Source organism: Eucyclogobius newberryi, unplaced genomic scaffold, assembly GCF_026437365.1.
Source record: "Eucyclogobius newberryi isolate DKJ021-1_F unplaced genomic scaffold, fEucNew1.0.hap1 SCAF_21, whole genome shotgun sequence".
Lineage (NCBI taxonomy): Eukaryota > Metazoa > Chordata > Actinopteri > Gobiiformes > Gobiidae > Eucyclogobius > Eucyclogobius newberryi.
This window is the reverse complement of record NW_027315846.1, coordinates 2,028,587-2,052,460: the sequence shown is the minus strand read 5'-3', so window position 1 is coordinate 2,052,460 and position 23,874 is coordinate 2,028,587. Positions and strand designations below refer to the sequence as shown.

The window sequence follows — 23,874 nt, the reverse complement described above, 5'->3', positions numbered from 1 at the left end:
CAGACCAGTCTCAGTTGCCATAGTAACTGAACTTAGACCCGGTGGTGGAGTGGTTAAGGCACAGCACATATGCCAGGCTCCAGTGTCGTGGGTTTGAATCTTGACGATTTACTGCATGTCCTCCCCTCTCTCACCCCCCATTTCACCCTGTCCTCGCCTGTCTAATAAAGCCTAAGGGCCAGAACATCTTTAAGAAGGAAGAAAACCTCTTCAGTTTATGAAACAGGATTCAGGTTTAGAACAAGAAAAGACTCTTTGACCAAGAAGAATCCAAGAGACTCAGGACTTTAGCACATTATGATGACGGATTTTATATCCCCAGTCTCTGGTTTGGACCTGGTTTAGCCCTGGTTTAGTCCTGGTTTAGACCTGGTTTAGTCCTGGTTTAGTCCTGGTTTAGTCCTGGTTTGGACCTGGTTTCTTCCTTAACCACACCTTAACCTTAATAAAGCATGAACAAAGATGTTTATTATTCAAGTAAGCCTTAATCATGCTTAATTAACTATCTGTTATCATGAAGTAAGACTTTGTTCATGCTTTAGAAAGGCTGTTACAGGTGTAGTTTTCATAAAATGTTGCCAAAGTAAAGAAAACCTATTTAAGTTGTTCAGAACTCCATTAAAACGGACAAACTCAGAGCGCTTGTAGTTTTGAGCCTCACACTTTGCTCCTGATGGTCACTGCGCTCGCCGTCACTGCGCTCGCCGTCACTGCCCTCGCCGTCACTGCGCTCGCCGTCACTGCCCTCACCGTCACGTTGGGCGGTGACGGACGTGTTTCCCGGGTCTCGCTCGCTCTTCTCCACTCATGTGTGGAATCTCATTGTGGGGCCGGGCATCACTCAAGCGCCTGTTTAAGACCAGAAGGAGGTCCCGGGTTGTCTCACAGCGCTCGGGGCAGTGGACGGAGCAGGGAACGAGCCGGGGGAAGGGCGGAGCATACGGAGGAGCGCACGAATCAACATACGGATCAACATACGGATCAACATACGGATCAACATACGATCAACATACGATCAACATACGATCAACATACGGATCAACATACGATCGACATACGGATCAACATACGATCAACATACGATCAACATACGATCAACATACGGATCAACATACGATCGACATACGGATCAACATACGATCGACACTGGATCGAGGCTGGACCTGGTGAAGATGGGCGCGCTGCTGATGGGAGCCTGGGTCCTTCTGGGTCTGAGGACAGCGGCGGCTGCTGTGTATTTGGATTTAGAACAAGAAGGTGAGACACAATGTGATTATTACAGATTTTAAGTTTTCTAGAACAACAAAAACGGCTTAATAAAATTATCTTACTAAATTATTATGAAAAAAAATGGCATGAAACTAAATATATCTAGGTTGTAGATGCAATTTTGACAAAACAACTAAAATTTTGATAAATAGAATATAATAGTTCTATTTACTGTTGTTTTACCACAATTCTTTAGTTTCAAAGATGCCATGAAAGTAAATACATTTTCAAAATGTAATCTAATTTTGTAAAAACTACTTAAGATCTTTTTTTGTATGAACTTGAAAACAAAATTCACTTGTTTAGAATAAGTTTATAATTAATTTATGTAAGATATGGTCGGACTTGATCATTTAAATATGATCATTGATCAAATATTGACTTTGTTCTTCAAATATTTTTAAATGGCCAATGTACTTAATATACTTAATGTGCTTAATGTACTTAATATACTTAATGTGCTTAATGTGCTTAATGTACTTAATGTACTTAATATACTTAATGTGCTTAATGTACTTAATGTACTTAATATACTTAATGTACTTAATGTGCTTAATGTACTTAATGTACTTAATATACTTAATGTGCTTAATGTACTTAATGTACTTAATATACTTAATGTGCTTAATGTACTTAATGTACTTAATATACTTAATGTACTTAATATACTTAGTGTTGTGAAACGTTTATTTGTACTGTTGATTTTTACCATCTTTTTTTTAATTCCAAGATAATGATGTTATATTTTTATCATTATGTGATCGCTAAGATTCTACTTCTGTTTCCTCCAAACTGAACAATTTACAATGACTTGTTTAACTTTGATGATAAAACAACAATAAATATTAATATTGAGTTGAGTTTGAGAAAAACAATTGGCTCATTTGAAACTGCAGTGATTTGACTTTGTTTCCTTCAGATCTGAACGAGACTGTGATCTGCACAAACGACCACATGGAGGTCTTCATCCCCAGCACCTACTTCCTCAACAAAGTCCCTCCGGTTTACGTGAGCGACGACCGCTTATTCTGCAACGACCATTTGTTCTGCCACGACCGCTTATTCTGCGACGACCATTTGTTCTGCCACGACCGCTTATTTTGCGACGACCGCTTATTCTGCAACGACTATTTGTTCTGCAATGACCGCTTATTCTGCAACGACCGCTTATACTGCAACGACCGCTTATTCTGCAACGACCGCTTATCCGCTTATTCTGCAACGACCGCTTATCCGCTTATTCTGCAACGACCGCTTATTCTGCAACGGCCGTCTGCAACAACCGCTTATTCTGCAACGACCGCTTATCCGCTTATTTTGCAACGACCGCTTATCCGCTTATTCTGCAACGACCGCTTATTCTGCAACGGCCGTCTGCAACGGCCGTTTATTCTGCGACGACCGCTTATTTTGTGACGACCGCTTATTCTGCAACGACTATTTGTTCTGCAACGACCGCTTATTCTGCAACGACGGCTTATTCTGCAACGACGGCTTATTCTGCAACGACCGTTTATTCTGCAACGACCGCTTATTCTGCAACGACCGCTTATCCGCTTATTCTGCAACGACCGCTTATTCTGCAACGACCGTTTATTCTGCAACGACAGCTTATTCTACAACGACCGCTTATTCTGCAACGACCGTTTATTCTGTTTATTCCCCGACGGTTGGTTTAATCTCACTTATAACTGTTTTGGTTTCTTTTTGGAGGTTTGGGATTTGCATCTGAACGACCCGGACTGCCGCGGCGTCGAGGTCGGAGACAACTACGTCTTCAGCATCAGGACCAACCTGTCGGACTGTGGGACTGTTATGGTATAAGCCTGTAACGCAGACTGTTGCCATAGTTACTCAAATTTTAAAGCTGAGCGATGAAAAGTCCTCATGATGAACAGGAAGCTGCAACTCATTTCCCGTTGTTTTGTTATAAAAGTCAAAAGTCTTGATAATATTGTATATAACTACATGGACCATGATCCTTTGCTGGTTTAGACTAGTTTAGACCTGGTTTAGACCTAGTTTAGTCCTGGTTTAGTGCTGGTTTAGACCTAGTTTAGACCTAGTTTAGTCCTGGTTTACAGCTGGTTTAGTGCTAGTTTAGACCTGGTTTAGACCTAGTTTAGACATAGTTTAGTCCTGGTTTAGCCCTGTTTTAGACCTGGTTCCTTCCTTGTTTATGACTCGCTAAATCAAACGTCGCACGTGAACTTGGACGTTTAGAAGGAGCCCACACAAAGATGGCCGCCCGGTGCGTCTTGTAACTGCGACATAAACGACCCATCTTCACAAATCATCCATTTTACGATGTTTGCGGTCGTCGCGGAAACCGAGTGCCCGCTGCGGTTCCCTTTGCCAAAAGACGAGAGGCCACTTCAGTTCACCAGTGTTCACCAGACCTGGTTTAGACCTGGTTTAGTCCTGCTTTAGTCCTGGTTTAGACCTGGTTTAGTCCTGCTTTAGTCCTGGTTTAGACCTGGTTTAGTCCTGCTTTAGTCCTGGTTTAGCCCTGGTTTAGTCCTGCTTTAGTCCTGGTTTAGACCTGCTTTAGTCCTGCTTTAGTCCTGGTTTAGCCCTGGTTTAGTCCTGGTTTAGACCTGGTTTAGACCTGGTTTAGTCCTGCTTTAGTCTTGGTTTAGCCCTGGTTTAGTCCTGCTTTAGTCTTGGTTTAGCCCTGGTTTAGTCCTGCTTTAGTACTGGTTTAGACCTGGTTTAGTCCTGGTTTAGACCTGGTTTAGTCCTGCTTTAGTCCTGGTTTAGCCCCGGTTTAGTCCTGGTTTAGACCTGGTTTAGCCCTGGTTTAGCCCTGGTTTAGTCCTGCTTTAGTCCTGCTTTAGTCCTGGTTCATTCTAAAGTTAGACATTTATTCAAAAATGAATCCTGGTTTAGACTTGTTAATACCTTTATTATTTGTATATTTTCCCCATTTAAATTCTAATGTGTCGGCCAAAATAACAGGATTTTTGTTTTGTTTTAAGAAATAAGAAAATAATTAAATGTTTATTACAATATTTCAATTTGAACCCAGAATAATCTAATCTAAAGAATTAGCTCCATCACAACTAGCAACTTCTGCGCTTGTGTCATTATTATTATTAGGCCCGAGCGCCACAAGCTGGCGAGAGGCCTATTAATCTCGTAAGGCCGTGCAAAGCACGGCTGCGAAAGTGCGCACGCAGTGCGCACGAAATCGAGCGCGAAGCACTCGCCCACTTCCAAACACTCACTAACGCACTCCTTCACTCACGCACGCCCCGTGTATACTAATTAGTAGTAGGAAAATGGAACATTACCGTTGTAAACGGGCGAAGCCCGTGCAAAAGTGCGCACTAAACGAGCACTTTACATTGAGATCATCCCCATATAAAGCACTCATTTGCGCTAAGTAGCTCACGAATACGTTCCCCATCTCTTGCATGTTCCGTGCATATAAGCATGTAATGCAAAAATTTAACATTATTACTGTATAGAGGGCCAAAAACACAAAGTGGGCGGAGCCCACTCAAAATTAACGAAGGTACCCGTCAGTGACCAGGGACCCACACCATGAGGTAGGAAAGCGCGAGCGCTTTCCGAAAATGTATAGTTTATGATATTTGAAAAATGGGAAACATTGTTTTCGCATCGGAATATTATTCTTTCTTCTTCTTTCTTCTTCTCGGGACCAACCCCCCTATTTTTCACCCAGTGAACATTGACGAAAAGTCACAAAAATGTTCACACCTCTAAAAATCGTGCCTCTCTACATTCTGGCTATTTCCCTTTTCTAAAACAAAAAAAATTGGCGCGTCAGCGCCCCCAAATGTACCAAAAATGCATTGAGAGATGGGAAATGACCCAAAAAAAATCTGATCGTAGAATCATGAAATTTGGCGCCGAGGTAGATGGTGACAAGAGAAGTAAAAAATATTATTACGGCAACGCCGTCCGCCCAACCAAATGTCGGCCATATTGCTTCAAAAATGGCTAAACATGACTTCGGAGTTTTTCCAAACGTCGTACTTTTACGAACTCCTCCCAGGGCGTTGGCCCTAAAAAGCTGAAATTTGGTGAAAATGCTACTGAGGAGTGGGACATCAAAAGTTATCCAAATTACATTGATACCTGTCACGGTCTCTGTGCGGCGAAGCCGCAAACTGTAGCTAGAATTTCAGAAATCTCCCATATTTAAAATTTCTGCCGTTTGCGCAGATAAAGTCCGAATTGCGTCAAATTAGAATCAGTTGTTAAACTCTTTGCCCTAAACCTACTTGAAGTGAAATAAATTCATTTGGCGCCACAGCGCCCCCTACAGATTTTATATGGAGGTTAAATGTTTAGTTTTGCGAAATTATATGAAATTTGACACACAACTCAATTTTGGCCCCATCAAAAAAGTCAATGAGACCCATGTCATAATTGTTATGGCGTTGCCGTAACGATGACCGAAACCTTTCATGTTATTCCAATGGGGAAATCGCCAGAACATGTTTACACTTTAGACTTTCACAAACTCCTCCCAGGGCGTTAGCCCTATTAACCTGAAATTTGGTGAGACTCATCTTCAGGACCATCAAAAGTTATCCACATTTTCATTCAAAGAGTCACGGTGTCTGTGCGGCAAAGCCGCACATTTTGCCAAGAATTCAAAATAAAATAGCTTTTTGATGGTAAAACAAAGGGGAGAAGATGTGACAGCGTCACAGATTCAGCAATAGGCGTAATAAAAGGACAATTGGGGCGCGTCAGCGCCCCCTCCTCTTGCGGCGTGGCGGCGGTGTGGCGGCGGCGTGGCGAGGGCCGATCATTGCCGCTTGCGGCTATATTTATTATTATTATTATTATTATAGCATTCACAGTTTGAGCCGCATGACTGACACGCGGCAAAATGTAAAGCGGAAGTCGTTTCTCCATTGTACGCTAGCTTGTTTTGCTAACAACATGGGGGGGAATTATGTTGACTGTTAGCGTAGCTTTAGCGCAACGTTGTTTTTCTGCGTTTAGCTTGATTGAAACATGATATTTAAGGAGAGAAATGTCCTGAGTTCAGCTGCGTGCGATCCCAGAGTCTGCGTTGGCGATGACTGTTAGCATAGCTTTAGCGCAACGATGTTTTTCCGCGTTTAGCTTGATTAAAACACTTTATTTAAGGAGAGAAAGGTCCTGAGTTCAGCTGCGTGCGATCCCAAAGTCTGCGTCGGCGATGACTGTTAGCCTAGCTTTAGCGCAACGTTGTTTTACTGCGTTTAGCTTGATTAAAACATGTTATTTTAGCAGCGAAAGGTCCTGAGTTCAGCTGCGTGCGACCCCAAAGTCAGCTTCGGGGATGGATGTTAGCCTAGCTTTAGCGCAACATTGTTTTTCTGCATATAGCATGATTAAAACACTTTATTTAAGGAGAGAAAGGTCCTGAGTTCAGCCACGTGCGATCCCAAAGTCTGCGTCGGCGATGACTGTTAGCCTAGCTTTAGCGCAACATTGTTTTTCTGCATTTAGCTTGATTGAAAAACCTTATCTAAGGAGAAAAAGGTTCTGAGTTCAGCTGTGTGCGACCCCAAAGTCAGCGTCGGCGATGGATGTTAGCCTAGCTTTAGCGCAACGTTGTTTTTCTGCGTTTAGCTTGATTTTCAGCTATAGACACGTGTTATAGTCCGTAGCAGCTCTTTAACATTTTAGTTTTGCGCTCTCACAGGACGAACCCGTTGTTGACACTCGCTGCTTTACCGAACGTTGTGATGTCACCCGACCGACCCTAAAGTCTCGTCAAAACGCACTTACTTTTGTTCAGTCGAGGTCGTCGAACAAATCGCCTTAAAGCGTCCATTCTTTTTTTGCGACGTCGCACTTTGCATGACACTGAAGCTCGTCTGAATAATTCACGAGTCTGAGCTCAGTGTGTGACGCAGGCCTCGACTCGAGCGCGGCGTTTTGGTGCCGCCTCCGGGTCGCGGCGCCGCATAAAGACGCGGCGGGCATTTTGAATGGGCCGGGGGCGGGGCCTGCGTGCCGGCGAAGAAGAGCGGCCTTGTTCTGTCGCCGCCGTGGACTTTATTCACGGCGCAATTTATGTGGGAAGAATTGTTTGTTTAAATGCACTGAAAAGGAAAGCGATAGATCATTGGTCAACGAGGCTGGGCTACTTCCTGCACTGCAAACATTTTTTATAAAAAAAAGACTAAAATGTTGGAGTTTTAATCTTGTTGTAAGTTGTTTAATTACATTGAGTTACTTTATCTAAACCAGGACTAAACCAGGACCAAACCAGTACCACACCAGAACCAGGACCAAACCAGAACTAAACCAGGACCAAACCAGAACTAAACTAGGACCAAACCAGGACTAAACCAGGACTAAACCAGGACTAAACCAGGACCAAACCATAATCAAACCAGAACTAAACCAGGGCCAAACCAGGGCCAAACCAGGACCAAACCTGGACAAAACCAGAACTAAACCAGGACCAAACCAGAACTAAACCAGAACTAAACCAGGACCAAACCAGGACTAAACCAGGACTAAACCAGGACTAAACCAGGACTAAACCAGGACTAAACCAGGACTAAACCAGGTCTAAACCAGGACAACTGTCAGCTCACTCTTTGGCATAGTTTGGCATATTTATTAATCTTTTTAGCCAATACCAATGTCAGATATTTGTCTTGCTGCTCTTGTTGAAAACTGTAGTTTGCTGATAGTTACAGTATACACCAATACATTCAAATATATAACACATCACACATAATGTAATTTAGTTCTAGTTCTGGTTGATTATAAAACATAATCGTAGTCGTACTCCAAATCTCATACTAAACGACCTTTTTGTAACTAAATATTCTCCACCTAGAAGCCTTCAGTTTCCATATTTCAACATTTATTTGGTTAAAAATTGATTTTAATAATGTAATAATAATAATGTTTATTTGACTTGCCGTTAGTTGCAGCGTAATTAAGATCTCTTTTCACATAAATACAAAATACAGTATTATACAGTATTTCTAAAGCGATAAATGAATGTTCGATCAACAGTTAAATGAACCAAAACTAGTCAAATCGACACAAAAACACTTGTTCTTGTATTAAAGGTGTTTGGGCTTCCGCGACTGCCCTCGGGCGACCTTAAAGGAATGCAGGGTTTCCTCGTAAAGTGACTAAAAGGTTTTGACACATTTTGGGACAATAGGCCTCTGTGTGTTACGCGGTGTTACGAGGTTTGATTCCGGCTCCGATCTGCGACGCTCAATGGCTGGAATGTCCTTTGTGTCGAGAGCGTGTCACCTCGACCGTACACGGGATTAACAGAGTATCAGTGGGAGAATACGTGTTTATGAGGACTTGTATGTGAGTACTTGAGGTACTCGATGGTCCTTATTCAGTATGTAATATAATTTAGAATAAAGTCTACGGGACCAGAAATCTAGCAATGATCAGAATCAATAAAAGATTTAATACATTTCCTTTTTTATTTTATCTTCTGATTTCCTTCTTTTTTTCTTCCTTTTTATAAAACTATTTTTTTCATTTTTTCTTCCTCTTTTTCCTTCTTTTTTTCTTCTTCTTTTTTCTTCTTTTTTTTTCTTCCTTTTATAACACTATTTTCTTCCTTTTATGACACCATTTTTCTTTTTTCTTCTTTTTCTTTCTTTTTTACAACACTCTTTTTTCTTCTTTTTCCCCTTTTTTTCTACCTTTTTTATGACGCTTTTTTTCTTCTTTTTTTTCTTCCTTTTTATGACACCATTTTTTTCTTATTTGCTTCTTATTTTTTCCCTTCTTTTTCTTTTTTCTTATTTTTTTATAACACAATTTTTTCTTATTTGCTTCTTATTTTTTCTTCCTTTTTCTTATAATTTTTTTCCTTTTTCTTTTTTCATCCTTTTTTATAACACGTTTTTTTCTTTATTAACAGTCATTTGGATGAGGATTAAACTGTGATTTACTGCACATTCTTCAGTGGTGGAAGTCGAGCCTGGTACAGTCAGACTTCTCGGTGATTCTGCAGAGTTAAACGTTCAGTCGCCGGCCGTTTTCGCGCATTTCATTCGCGTTTCATTCGCGCCCAAATCAACGGGAGCGTGACGACTTTGAGAAACTTGAACTGGACCGAGCCAAGGACCCGTCCTCCTGTGATCGATGCTTTCACCCACTAACTACACCAACTAGATCGTCCTGAACTTAATCTGGAGCTTTTCATTAGTTTGTGTCGGCGCCGAGGAACAGAAAATATCTCAACCATGATTTAACTTCAACAACAATAAAAAAAAAAAAAAAAAAATTGGCAGCGATGGAATGGAATTTTCAACATTATAAGTGTTGTAGATTATTCTTAAACTATTGAAGAAAATGTCTATCTGGTTATCAATGCATTTTTTACAAACCAACACCTTAAAGGGCCCATGACAAGGTTTATAATTTTGACTTTATTTGGTGTATTTATACCTGTTGTACATATAAATGATGTTTTACACCAATCGAGCAGGTATTTGTGGAGAATACTTTGAAAAATCTGCGGGAAATGACAGGAAGTGACATCACAGCAGGGACACTCATTCCAGTCAAAGTTTATGCAGAATTTACACCAAGAAACAACTTTTTTGACTCTTTAAACATGAATTCAACAAAACAAAGTCGCTCTCATATATTTTTATTCGTCAAATACATTTTTCTTTTGACATTAGATGAGTTTTGGCCCAGTGTTTTCAGGGTAATCCTACTGTGATGTCATCAATTACAAACAGGAAGTGAAATTATAAACCAAAAAAAAATGTTTATTCTGTGATAACATTTTTATAAATTTTAGCAAAATTTTAAATATATTTATCTTAACTGCGTTTTTGTGAAGTGAGACGTCCGACCTGTAGGGGGCGCTTTAATGTTGGCGTTTCATGTTATAATTCAAAGATGAACACGAGTCTGTAATGAAACAACTGCACTATTTTGAGACACCAGCAGAGGGCGCAAGACCCGAGGAGCACGGATGTCGTGAAGGACTGTCAGAAAGTAGTGGAATGAATCAAATTAAAATGATGTGATGATTCTATTTCCCGTAATTAACCAATGATGACTAGTCGGCTAAAGAAATGATCATATTTCTTGATCATTCTGATTATCTGGACCGTACACTCTAAAACACACGCCAACAGAACTTTGTATAACAATTACAGCGCTATTAGTACATCAAAACGTCAAACGCGATAAACATTTTCTGCCTTCAGTCGCCATATTCCAACCTTTATTTGATTTATAATGTACCGTATTTTCCGGACTATAAGTCGCACCTTTTTTCATAGTTTTGTCCTGGGTGCGACTTATACTCCAGAGAAACTTATATGTGATATTATTCATTATTTTCACACTGACGACCACAAGAGGGCGCTCTAGGCTCTGAGCGACGCAGAAGAAGAATCTGCACTTCCTCTTCCTCTGGAGTTTGTGGAGTTGTTTAGAAGTGACACAGAGGAAGAAGAATTCAATGGATTTAGTGATTTGGGGTAAAACTGATGCTTTGCTAAACTTGTTAGCATGTTCTTTATGCTATAGTTATCTGAATAACTGTTCATATGTTACGTTAACATACCAGACACTTACCACAGTTCTGTCTGTGCCTCATGTAGCTGAAGGTGTTAGCGTTAGCATACGTCATGTAGCTGAAGGTGTTAGCGTTAGCATACGTCATGTAGCTGAAGGTGTTAGCGTTAGCATACGTACACCTATTCACCATGTTCTCTCATCTGATATTATTTTAAACTGCATTTCAAGATGAAATGTCTGTTCTTGGTCTTGGATTTTATCAAATACATTTCCCTCAAAAATGCGACTTATACTCCAGTGCGACTTATATATCTTTTTTTCTTCTCTATTAAGCATTTTTTTGGCTGGTTCGGCTATTTAAAAACCTGTTCCGACTTCTACAAACGTGTTCTGGAATGCGTCCTGTACAAGCGGTTCATTTTCCGGTTTTCTTTCAAACACGAACGCTTCTGGACGGGCGTAACGTGTTTTCACGTTTTCGCCGCTCTCGTAGTAACGTCGTGTGTTTGCTAAAGGACCTCCTGTTTGAGACATAACTCTGCCCCAGAGCGACGGCCCTTTTCTGCCCCCCCGAGCCCTCCGCTAGGGCCCCTCTCGTCAACCGGGAACGTGCTTTATGGTTTTTAATCTACGTCAGAGGCCCGCTTGCCTACGGGACGGCACATCGTTTACCGTAAGCGGCAGTAAAAAGGCCGTTAAACTTAAAGACAGAAGAGCGCAAAGTTCACGTCCCCGACACAAAACGTATGAATTCTTCCAATGTCGTTTCCTCGTCGAAAACATACGCAGAGTTTGAGTGTGTTTCGTCTGTGTCCATCTCCGGGGCTCAAACACTCTGATAACGTTTGATTTAAAGGGTTTTTGAGACCGGCACGGCCAAAATACCGTATTTTCCGGACAATAAGTTGCACCTTTTTTCTTAGTTTTTGCCCCTTTTGTACCGTAATTCAGCTTGAAAAACCTTTTGAATTAGGTTTAATATTGGGGTTTTTTGGGTTTTTGAATGTGATTAGACCAAACGTCACTAGAACATTGTTTGTCATCAGAATGTTCATGATCAATGCTAAATCCTAAATGCTAACAGTTTTATGTCTTTATCACAAAATACAATCTAAAATGTGGGAATTTCCAGGGTTTTCTAGCTTTAGAATTGTGTTTGCGCTTCACAAAAAATGCAGTTTCTAGTCAAATCTGTCAAATGTTGCTTAAACTCTTATTAAATAAACTAATCATGTATAATCCAATAGTACCTTATTCTTTTTCACAGTTTTTGCCGGGATGCAACTTATATGTGATATTATTTGATATTTTCACACTGGCAACCAAATTTCAATTTCCCCCCAAAAATGCGACTTATACCCCAGTGCGACTTTAATATGTTTTTTTTCTTCTCTATTTTGCATTTTTTTGCTGGTGCCACATATACTCCGGAAAATATGGTAAATTGTCTTTAAACTGAGCTCTATAAACTCGCCTGTGTCTGAGTGGTTAGAACCGTCCTAAACCTCCCGGCGACCTCCTGAGCACCGACCCTCTCCCCCTCTTCCTCCTCAGACCTCCGACCGGAGCCACATCATGTTCGTCAACACCATCCACAACAACCGCTCCGACGTCATCACCCGGAACTACATCAACATCACCTTTGTGTGTCGTTACCCGGCCAACTACATGGTCCAGCAGCCCAACGGGGAGAACATGATCCGCGTGGACGTCAGGTGAGCGTCTGGAGCACTTACCCAGAACCATCAAACCCCCTGAACGTTGTACTCTTTTACACCCAGAACCATCAAACCCCCTGAACGTTGTACTCTTTTACACCCAGAACCATCAAACCCCCTGAACGTTGTACTCTTTCACACGCAGAACCATCAAACCCCCTGAACGTTGTACTCTTTCACACGCAGAACCATCAAACCCCCTGAACGTTGTACTCTTTTACACCCAGAACCATCAAACCCCCTGAACTTTGTACTCTTTTATACTCAGAACCATCAAACCCCCTGAACGTTGTACTCTTTTACACCCAGAACCATCAAACCCCCTGAACGTTGTACTCTTTCACACGCAGAACCATCAAACCCCCTGAACGTTGTACTCTTTCACACGCAGAACCATCAAACCCCCTGAACGTTGTACTCTTTTACACCCAGAACCATCAAACCCCCTGAACTTTGTACTCTTTTATACTCAGAACCATCAAACCCCCTGAACGTTGTACTTTTTTACACCCAGAACCATCAAACCCCCTGAACGTTGTACTCTTTCACACACAGAACCATCAAACCCCCTGAACGTTGTACTCTTTTACACCCAGAACCATCAAACCCCCTGAACGTTGTACTCTTTTACACCCAGAACCATCAAACCCCCTGAACGTTGTACTCTTTTACACCCAGAACCATCAAACCCCCTGAACGTTGTACTCTTTTACACCCAGAACCATCAAACCCCCTGAACGTTATACTCTTTTACACCCAGAACCATCAAACCCCCTGAACGTTGTACTCTTTTACACCCAGAACCATCAAACCCCCTGAACGTTGTACTCTTTTACACCCAGAACCATCAAACCCCCTGAACGTTGTACTCTTTTACACCCAGAACCATCAAACCCCCTGAACGTTGTACTCTTTTACACCCAGAACCATCAAACCCCCTGAACGTTGTACTCTTTTACACCCAGAACCATCATGCTGAACACGGAGGACGGGAACTTCTCTGTGTCGATGGTGCTGTTCAAGGACGAGGCGTTCAGGGACCAGTGGACCACGGTTCCCTCGCTCACGCTGGACGACGACATCTACGTCAAAGTCCACATGGTGAGACCATTTGAGCCGTTGCCGTCGGCGACCGTGACATCACATAGTCGAGGTTGTTGTGATGTCACGGGGTCGTTGTGATGTCACCGGCGTAATCGGGGCGTGTCTCGATGTCAGATCGGGGCGTGCCTCGATGTCAGATCGGGGCGTGTCTCGATGTCAGATCGGGGCGTGTCTCGATGTCAGATCGGGGCGTGTCTCGATGTCAGATCGGGGCGTGTCTCGATGTCAGATCGGGGCGTGTCTCGATGTCAGATCGGGGCGTGCCTCGATGTCAGATCGGGGCGTGCCTCGATGTCAGATCGGGGCGTGTCTCGATGTCAGATCGGGGCGTGTCTCGATGTCAGATCGGGGCGTGCCTCGATGTCAGATCGGGGCGTGTCTCGATGTCAGATCGGGGCGTGTCTCGATGTCAGATCGGGGCGTGCCTCGATGTCAGATCGGGGCGTGCCTCGATGTCAGATCGGGGCGTGTCTCGATGTCAGATCGGGGCGTGTCTCGATGTCAGATCGGGGCGTGCCTCGATGTCAGATCGGGGCGTGTCTCGATGTCAGATCGGGGCGTGTCTCGATGTCAGATCGGGGCGTGTCTCGATGTCTCGATGTCAGACGTTGGCGTCGCGATTATTGTGAGAGAAAATATGAAGATTTAACGATGATTCAGATCGTGAAGGTTAAATTTGTCAAAAACAGACAAAAAATGAAGACGAAATAAAGTTTTAAAAAAATTGTAAAATATATATATCAAATTAATTAATTAAAATTAAAGACTAAATAAAGTTAAATTGGACAAAAATAAATTAAGTAAAATATAAATAAAAATATAAAATACGTAAAATAAAAATATAGACAAAATAAAGTTAAATTTGACAAAATCAGACAAAAATAAATAAAAATTAAAGTTTAAAAAAAATGTGTAAAATATATATAAAATAAGTAGATACAAATAAAGACAAAGTAAAGTTAAATTTGTCAAAAACAGCCAGATTTTTAAAAAAAAACAATAGATCAAACTAAAAAGACTTCAATCACAATTATTATTATTATTATTATTTGGTTCTTACGATTTACGAGTAACTTCGCAGTAAAAGCTTTGTTGCGCATTTGTGAATGTTTTTGTTGTAAATTACTGGTATAATAGTTCTCCACCTGCAGGAGAACATCAGAACGTTCACCCAAAACAGTAGGACTAGAAGTACTGTAGTAGCTGTAGTAGTAGTTGTTGTTGTAGTTGTTGAATACTTCTTACATGAAACATTTGGCGTAGCGGCGGTAGTAGGAGGAGTAGTAGTAGTAGTGCGTGCCCTTTTATGTTACGATCATTTGCGGCGGCGTAAATTTAGACCAGAGAGGCGACAGAAGTGGGTCACGCGCGCGATACTTTAACCCATTTGGACGCCGTCGCACAAACAAAGTACAAATACTTAATCTATTTCGGGCGGCGCTAAAGCCAAGTGCGCGTTACACAACCCGGTGCAATCGTGGATTCGGGAATGTTCTTAGTCATGCTGCGCCCCTCGTGACCCTGGAGTAAAATTAGAGCCGTTTCAAAAGCTCTTTCGCCTCGTCACGACCGTCCGGATTATTTACTCGCCAATTTGTTTATCGCGACGTTTCCTGCTTTGTGCGTTTTCACCGCTGAACAAACGTGTGGTACTTAAAGGCGGTATGGGCGATTTTTCGGCGATTTGAGAACGCAGGTGGAAGTGCACATGCCACTCCCCCGTGTGGACTGATACAACACACACGTGCGTTTGTTTATTAGCGCAACGGATCGCATCGCATCTCTCGTCTCCCGTAGATTTCTGTCCACTTCTGCGTCAGCTCGAACTGTCTTTCTCCGTCTTTTTGCCCCGTACACTGAGGGAACTATATTATGATAGATCCATGCGCTTAGGCACGCGGAAACGTGGGGACGAGCCTGACGCGGCTGCAGGTGAGCGATAGGTGCGTTTTATGATTGATACGTGGCAGGACAAATGATTTATCCACGCCACGAGGAAATATGATAAAAAAAATTGCTGAAAAATATCGTCCATACCACCTTTAACTACTAACTATGACAAACTCTAAATTGTACCTGATCTCAGCGATTCACAAAAAGACGTTTGGTAATTCCGAGTTTGTACAACATAAAAACTCTTCCAGTTTATTTATTTTTTGTCACTCTACAAATCCTCTACACCTTAAATATTTTATTCCTTTTTATTCATTTTATTCATTTTAGTCATTTTAGTCATTTTAGTCATTTTAGTCATTTTAGTCATTTTTAATTTATTTTATTTATTTTATTTTTTAGACTAAACCAGGACTAAACCATAGCTAGTACTTGACCAGGACCATGCAACCTTAAAGACTGAGCGCTAAATGTAAATCAAACGTTCCCCGGTTTGTTAGTATTTACCGAGGCCGCCGGTGTCACCAGGGGGCGCTGTGACGACACCTTGTTCTTAATATGCCGATGTCGGTCTGATGTAGCTTTAATCATTATTACGACGCAGTATTAGCGTGTCAGTGGTATTGCTTTCCCTCAATCGGTCGTGTTTCCTGCAGATTCCCGCTCACCTGATGCTGAGGATGGACAGGTGTTGGGCCACACCCACCAGTGACCCCTACAGCAACGTCCAGTACAGCTTCATCAGGGACAGGTGTGTGTCAGGAGGCGGAGCTTATGATCAGACAATCACATTTCACACCAAATCAAACTCTGTGTCCAGTCAAAGGTATTGGTTCTGGTTGGGCCTATCAAGTGGCGCGATAGTAACTTACTGGCGCCTCATAATAATTACATTCTTAGTTACTTTTAAGGATAAATAAGAGTGATTAACTGCACATGGTGTTTGCTACAACCACAATATGGCCCAAGTTCCCATGACATGTGTTTAAGACTGTCTAATTGTGACTTTATTTGGTGGATTTATACCTGTCGTACATATTAATGATAGTTTTACAGCAATCGAGCAGGTATTTGTGGAGAAAACTTTGAAAAATCGGTAGAAAATGACAGGAAATGACATCACACCAAGGACAGGAAGTAACATCACACCAGGGACACTCATTCCAGTCAAGGTTTATGCAGAATTTACACAAAGAAACAACTTTTTTTTTTAACTCTCTAAACATTAATTCAACAAAATAAAGTCGCTGTGAAAATACAAAACAAGAAAATTGTGCTATTCTGTGATAACATTTTTATAATTTTCTGCTAAATTCAAAATACCTTAACGCAGTTTTAGTTCAATGACTCATCCGACCTGTAGGGGGCACTTTAACTGTCCTCACGGCCTGTAGGGGGCACTTTAACTGTCCTCACGACCTGTAGGGGGCGCTTTAACTGTCCTCACGACCTGTAGGGGGCGCTTTAACTGTCCTCACGACCTGTAGGGGGCGCTTTAACTGTCCTCACGACCTGTAGGGGGCACTCTAACTGTCCTCACGACCTGTAGGGGGCACTCTAACTGTCCTCCCGGCCCGTTCCCTCCTGCAGCTGCCCCGGGCTCTCCGGCGACCGCACTCTGAGCGTGCTGAAGAATGGCCAGGGTCCCGAGGCCTTGTTCCGGCTCCAGATGTTCAAGTTCGTGGGCGGCTCGTACACCAACGTCTTCCTCCACTGCAACGTCCAGATCTGCCACAGCGACCACGCCCTCTGCCAGCCCGTGAGTCCAGGGCCGGCCGGCGAGGACACGCCCACTCTCACCTTTGCACTTCACTCTCACCTTTATACTTCACTCTCACCTTTATACTTCACTCTCACCTTTATACTTCACTCTCACCTTTATACTTCACTCTCACCTTTATACTACACTCTCACCTTTATACTTCACTCTCACCTTTATACTTCACTCTCACCTTTATACTTCACTCTCACCTTTGCACTTCACTCTCACCTTTATACTTTACTCTCACCTTTATACTTTACTCTCACCTTTATACTTCACTCTCACCTTTATACTTCACTCTCACCTTTATACTTCACTCTCACCTTTATACTTCACTCTCACCTTTATACTTCACTCTCACCTTTATACTTCACTCTCACCTTTATACTTCACTCTCACCTTTATACTTCACTCTCACCTTGTCTAGAGAATATTTCCTAAAAAAGTGTATTATTTATGAAAATCTGAAACCGTTTAGTCTTTTTTGGACATTCTGATTCAATCTTTGTCGTAAAAAGGTCTTTTAGTTTCTGTTTTACCGTATTTTACTATAACTATAAGTCATAGTTTTTCATAGTTGTGGCCGGGGTGCGACTTATACTCCAGAACGACTTATATGTGATATTATCCGTTATTTTCACACTGACGACCACAAGAGGGCGCTCTAGGCTCTAAGCGACGCAGAAGAAGAATCTGCACTTCCTCTTCCTCTGGAATTTGTGGAGTTGTTTAGAAGTGACACAGAGGAAGAAGAATTCAATGGATTTAGTGATTTGGGGTAAAACTGATGCTTTGCTAAACTTGTTAGCATGTTCTTTATGCTATAGTTATCTGAATAACTGTTCATATGTTACGTTAACATACCAGACACTTACCACAGTTCTGTCTGTGCCTCATGTAGCTGAAGGTGTTAGCGTTAGCATACGTCATGTAGCTGAAGGTGTTAGCGTTAGCATACGTCATGTAGCTGAAGGTGTTAGCGTTAGCATACGTCATGTAGCTGAAGGTGTTAGCGTTAGCATACGTCATGTAGCTGAAGGTGTTAGCGTTAGCATACGTCATGTAGCTGAAGGTGTTAGCGTTAGCATACGTCATGTAGCTGAAGGTGTTAGCGTTAGCATACGTCATGTAGCTGAAGGTGTTAGCGTTAGCATACGTCATGTAGCTGAAGGTGTTAGCGTTAGCATACGTCATGTAGCTGAAGGTGTTAGCGTTAGCATACGTCATGTAGCTGAAGGTGTTAGCGTTAGCATACGTCATGTAGCTGAAGGTGTTAGCGTTAGCATACGTCATGTAGCTGAAGGTGTTAGCGTTAGCATACGTCATGTAGCTGAAGGTGTTAGCGTTAGCATACGTCATGTAGCTGAAGGTGTTAGCGTTAGCATACGTCATGTAGCTGAAGGTGTTAGCGTTAGCATACGTCATGTAGCTGAAGGTGTTAGCGTTAGCATACGTCATGTAGCTGAAGGTGTTAGCGTTAGCATACGTCATGTAGCTGAAGGTGTTAGCGTTAGCATACGTCGTGTAGCTGAAGGTGTTAGCGTTAGCATATGTCATGTAGCTGAAGGTGTTAGCGTTAGCATATGTCATGTAGCTGAAGGTGTTAGCGTTAGCATACGTCATGTAGCCGAAGGTGTTAGCGTTAGCATATGTCATGTAGCTGAAGGTGTTAGCGTTAGCATACGTCATGTAGCTGAAGGTGTTAGCGTTAGCATACGTCATGTAGCTGAAGGTGTTAGCGTTAGCATACGTCATGTAGCTGAAGGTGTTAGCGTTAGCATACGTCATGTAGCTGAAGGTGTTAGCGTTAGCATACGTCGTGTAGCTGAAGGTGTTAGCGTTAGCATATGTCATGTAGCTGAAGGTGTTAGCGTTAGCATATGTCATGTAGCTGAAGGTGTTAGCGTTAGCATACGTCATGTAGCCGAAGGTGTTAGCGTTAGCATATGTCATGTAGCTGAAGGTGTTAGCGTTAGCATACGTCATGTAGCTGAAGGTGTTAGCGTTAGCATACGTCATGTAGCTGAAGGTGTTAGCGTTAGCATACGTCATGTAGCTGAAGGTGTTAGCGTTAGCATACGTCATGTAGCTGAAGGTGTTAGCGTTAGCATACGTCATGTAGCTGAAGGTGTTAGCGTTAGCATATGTCATGTAGCTGAAGGTGTTAGCGTTAGCATATGTCATGTAGCTGAAGGTGTTAGCGTTAGCATACGTCATGTAGCCGAAGGTGTTAGCGTTAGCATACGTCATGTAGCTGAAGGTGTTAGCGTTAGCATACGTCATATAGCTGAAGGTGTTAGCGTTAGCATGCGTACACCTATCAAAGCCCTGTAGATTTCCACTGTATTTTAGGAGTGAAATCGCAGTTGACTATAAAAAATACATTTAAAAACATATATATTTTCCCCTGTGGCCCAGTACCAGATGTGATGACGCTGAAGTGAAGCTGTTCCTAATATAATACGTGTCCGTTACATGTTAAACACGACAAACTTCGCTGCGTAGGTCGTTTAAATGTGGCGAGTTTGTGGGACGGTCCTGGTTCCTCTGGTTTTAAGGCTGATCCAGACTGACTTGCTGCCGCTCTCCTCTCCACAGAACTGCTCCAGCGACGACGGTTTGATGAGACTGAGGAGAGACGTCCCCCTGTCTCACACCGTCTCCTACGGACCAATCAGACGAGTCCTGGACCAAAGGGGGAAGTCCAATCCAAGTCTGTGCTTTTCTTTCATTCTTTCTTTCTTCATAGTAATCACTTTATGATTCGCTCATAACTGCGTCATGTTTGGAATATTTAATATTTGTGATACAGGATGAAAATGTAACAAAGTCCAACGGTAAAATGCCTGTACATTTTATTTACTTAAGTCGTTTTTTAAATTGCTTGAAAAAAATCTGCACAATTCTTTATTAAATTCCCATCATTCTGTAATGTAACTTTTACTCTGGAGTGTGCCACACCCTCCTAAATTCTTATTTTCAATTACACCTGATGGGTTTTTTTGTTTTTAAGTTAAAATTAAAATAAAAATAAAGAAATCTAAATCTCCAAAAAAAAAAAAAAAAAAACAAGACTAAACGTAAGGTAGGGCTAAGGCCTATTTATTTATATAATTTTCTTGTATTTTTCATATATTTATTCATTATTTATTTTATTTATTTTATTTATTTTATTTATTTTATTTATTTTATTTATTTTATTTATTTTTATTTTATTTATTTTATTTATTTTATTTATTTTATTTATTTTATTTATTTTATTTATTTTTATTTTATTTATTTTTATTTTATTTATTTTTATTTTATTTATTTTTATTTTATTTATTTTATTTATTTTATTTATTTTATTTATTTTATTTATTTTATTTATTTTATTTATTTTATTTATTTTATTTATTCATGGTCTTTTCGAAATATAATTCACAAATACTGGACCGAGTTGACAGCAACTTAAAAACTCGGACGTAAAACTCCAATGACGGAAATGATTGATGGATACCTGTGGAATGTGAGCAAAAAAGGCACAAAAAAACAGCAAATAACAACATTTTTGACATTTTATTCATACAATACATTTCATGATAGACAAATGTCCTGGAAACTGTGAGAAATGGAGCAGATATTGTTTCTATACACGTTTGTTTCTTACTCTTCCTGTGTCCCGTGTCCAGACTCGAGCGCACTGCCCCCGGTGGAGACGCTGGTCCTGGCGGCGCTGCTCGTCCTGCTGCTGTTGATCACTGCCGTCTTCGGGCGCCTGTGGCTCCGCTCCCGGCGCTTTTACCCCACGTACGACGCTCAGCTCACGCTCTCCAACATCCACCGCCTCTCGGAAGAAGTGGCCTCGTGAACCCGGGCGAGGGCGGCGAGGACAGCGAGGGCGGCGGGGGAGGGCGCAAAAAACGGCAAAAACTGGCAAGAAACTAGCGTTATCGGGACGAGATTTAGGCTGCGTTTATTCTGACGCTCACACCGCATCTGACGTTCGACCGCGACCGATCCAGGACCAGGACCAATGAACCGAAGACGACGGGTTTCGAGTTGTGTTTACCCTGTCGACGGCCGCAACGTGTCGCCATGGTAACGACAACTCAAAACCAGGACCAAACCGAGTCTACGTCAGGACGAAAACCGGGACAAAACTGTCTGTGGTTTTCAATAGTGTCGAAATATCGATACATCGTGATGCTAAGTTTTATGATACAGTATCAGGGCCGTATCGATTTGTCGAGTTATTTTTGGTATGATTTCCCAAATTGTTTTGTGACCGCGCTGCAATTTTGTTTTGTTGCTTGTTTAAATAAAGGAACGTTTTGTCGCTTGTTTAAATAAAAGAACGTTTTGTCGCTTGTTTAAATAAAAGAACGTTTTGTCGCTTGTTTAAATAAAAGAACGTTTTGTCGCTTGTTTAAATAAAAGAACGTTTTTGGGGGGTTTTCTTTTATAAACTAATAGAACAGAACGCAAATGACCAGAGCGTAAAAATACAGTAGAGAACAACTAAACATAAATATAAAGGAAACTTGTTTAAGCAAAAACCAAGTGACATTTCGACCGTTTTGATGATTAAAATGGACGTGTTTCATTTTGAGTTTGCGCAAGTCGAGGTTTAGCAAAGAAAAACGTTGTAAAAAGGTTTTTGGTTCTTTTTATCGTAGAATATCATGAGCGATATATCGATTATCGCGTGTATCGCAAAACCCGTGATATTTTCGCGTGAGTTTTCAGACGGCTGAACGTGCCGGAGCGAGAGCCTGTGTTCTGTGTCAAATACTTGTGTTTTGTATTAGAAATATCCACAAATCACAGATGTTTTATCATTCACGATAAAAACGTCGTAAGTGCCGTGATTGGTCATTTTTTGATAGATTGTTTTTTTGAGTTAGAGCTAAATCTATTAAAATGTGTTTTATGTCCATTTCTTTTCACTTTGACTGTTTCACTTTTTCCAGTCTATGACGCCCAAAATTAACGAATAATCATAATAACAAGAATAATTTCAAGAGGCTGAATGTGTCGAATATGGTTTAATATTCATCGTCACCATCAAACTTTAATTACAGCCTCGTCCATTATTAAAAGACGCATTGTTTATTTAGATGTTTGGACCCAAGTTTTCAGTTGTAAAAATGGAATAAATACAATGTTTTTCTCACAGTTTTTCCATTTTCCCATGGAAACATTCTCCTGTCTGAGAAGCTACTGTCTTTAAAGTGTTTTATGGTAAATAAAGATGTTATAGACCAATGTGTTCAGCTGTTAAACTCATTTTGCCCTCGTACATTCTTGTTTTAGATCGTTATTATATATTGGTTAAGAAATTACATGTGTCTGTCATTACTTATTCAAGTTTTGTCGCCGCACAAACTGCAAATTGTCGCCACTTGTAGTATTTTAACTGTAAGATTACCAATGTAATGAGCTTAAAATAGCTGTTTATACTTCAGATTAAGACGGGCATTTTCTTACTTGAAATGAGACAAAAGAAAAAGAAAATAACTAAAAAATAAGAAAAAAAAACGACTTGAATAAGACGGTAAAACTACACTCAACTCAACTTAATTCAAGCACTTATTTATTTACACATTGTCTGAGTATTTTTGTGCTTATTTCTCTTGTTTTAACTCCCATGACCCGTGACAGATTAAGCCTCGTAATAAAAGCTTAAATTTAAATACATTTCCTGTTGTTACATTTACATTTATGTTTAGTTATGGTTAGATGTGTGTTTTTGTGTCATGTTCCGGGCCCCTCCGCGTCTCACTTTGGCCCCTGAGCATTTTAAACCAGATGAAACGCGTCTTGGGGGGTTTTCCCCGTGGTTTATTTCGGGTCTGCGCGTCTCTCCGTGCGTGATGACGTAGCACTGCGACGCACAGGTTGCCAGGTCCGAATGTTTGTATCACATTTGGGACACGACCGCGCTGATGAATGATTTAAAGGTCATGTTATCCACTTGGGCCACAAATGAAGTAACACTTGTTTGTGAGGCCGAGATCAAGACTCTTTTGGCGCGTTATTTACCAGAGGAAAAATAAAGTATACGCCTTTTGTGTTCAATCAAAAATTAGGAAAAAATGTAATGTTTTTAAATTTGAACACATCCTCACATTTATTATATTTTTTTTTATATTGGACCTGAGAAGCCTTTTGAGACTATATCGTTTATTTTATTATTTTTGCCTAAAATGACCACAATTTACTGTAGTATCTGTCCAAGTAAATTCATTTTTATTTTATGTATTAACTATTTTCTGTGCATTTAAAGTGGAATCAAACAAGGTAAAATAGTGGTTGGTGAAGGGTGGTAATGTTACGCTAGAATAAAACAAGAACTAAATCTAACCATAACTTTAACTCCACAAATATTTACATATTTACACACTAGAACAGTGGCCCTGCGACAAGTTGGCCCCTGTCCAGGATGTACCCCGCCTAAGGCCCGAAGTCACTGGGATAGGCTCCAGTCACCCGCGACCCCGAAAGGGAACAAGCGGTAGAAAATGGATGGACACTAGAAATGATGGTGTATTTTTTTAAGTAACAGGTAATTAGTTTCATAACCATCTGACGTTAGCATGACGGCGTGGTAAGTCAAAATGATGAGATTATGACATTGAT

The 23,874-nt window shown here is 41.2% G+C and overlaps 1 protein-coding gene across 1 annotated transcript; it reads left to right on the top strand.

Annotated features, from left to right (window-relative positions):
* The first annotated feature begins 511 nt into the window (after positions 1–511).
* Positions 512–22,458, top strand: LOC140370568 (uromodulin). Its single transcript, XM_072457752.1, has 9 exons — positions 512–1,257; positions 2,189–2,277; positions 2,983–3,087; positions 12,331–12,491; positions 13,460–13,595; positions 16,148–16,242; positions 17,082–17,250; positions 19,852–19,966; positions 20,925–22,458. Exons 1-9 carry the CDS (start codon positions 1,173–1,175, stop codon positions 21,101–21,103), a joined length of 1,134 nt encoding a protein of 377 aa, XP_072313853.1. The 5' UTR covers positions 512–1,172; the 3' UTR covers positions 21,104–22,458.
* The last annotated feature ends 1,416 nt before the right edge of the window (positions 22,459–23,874 follow it).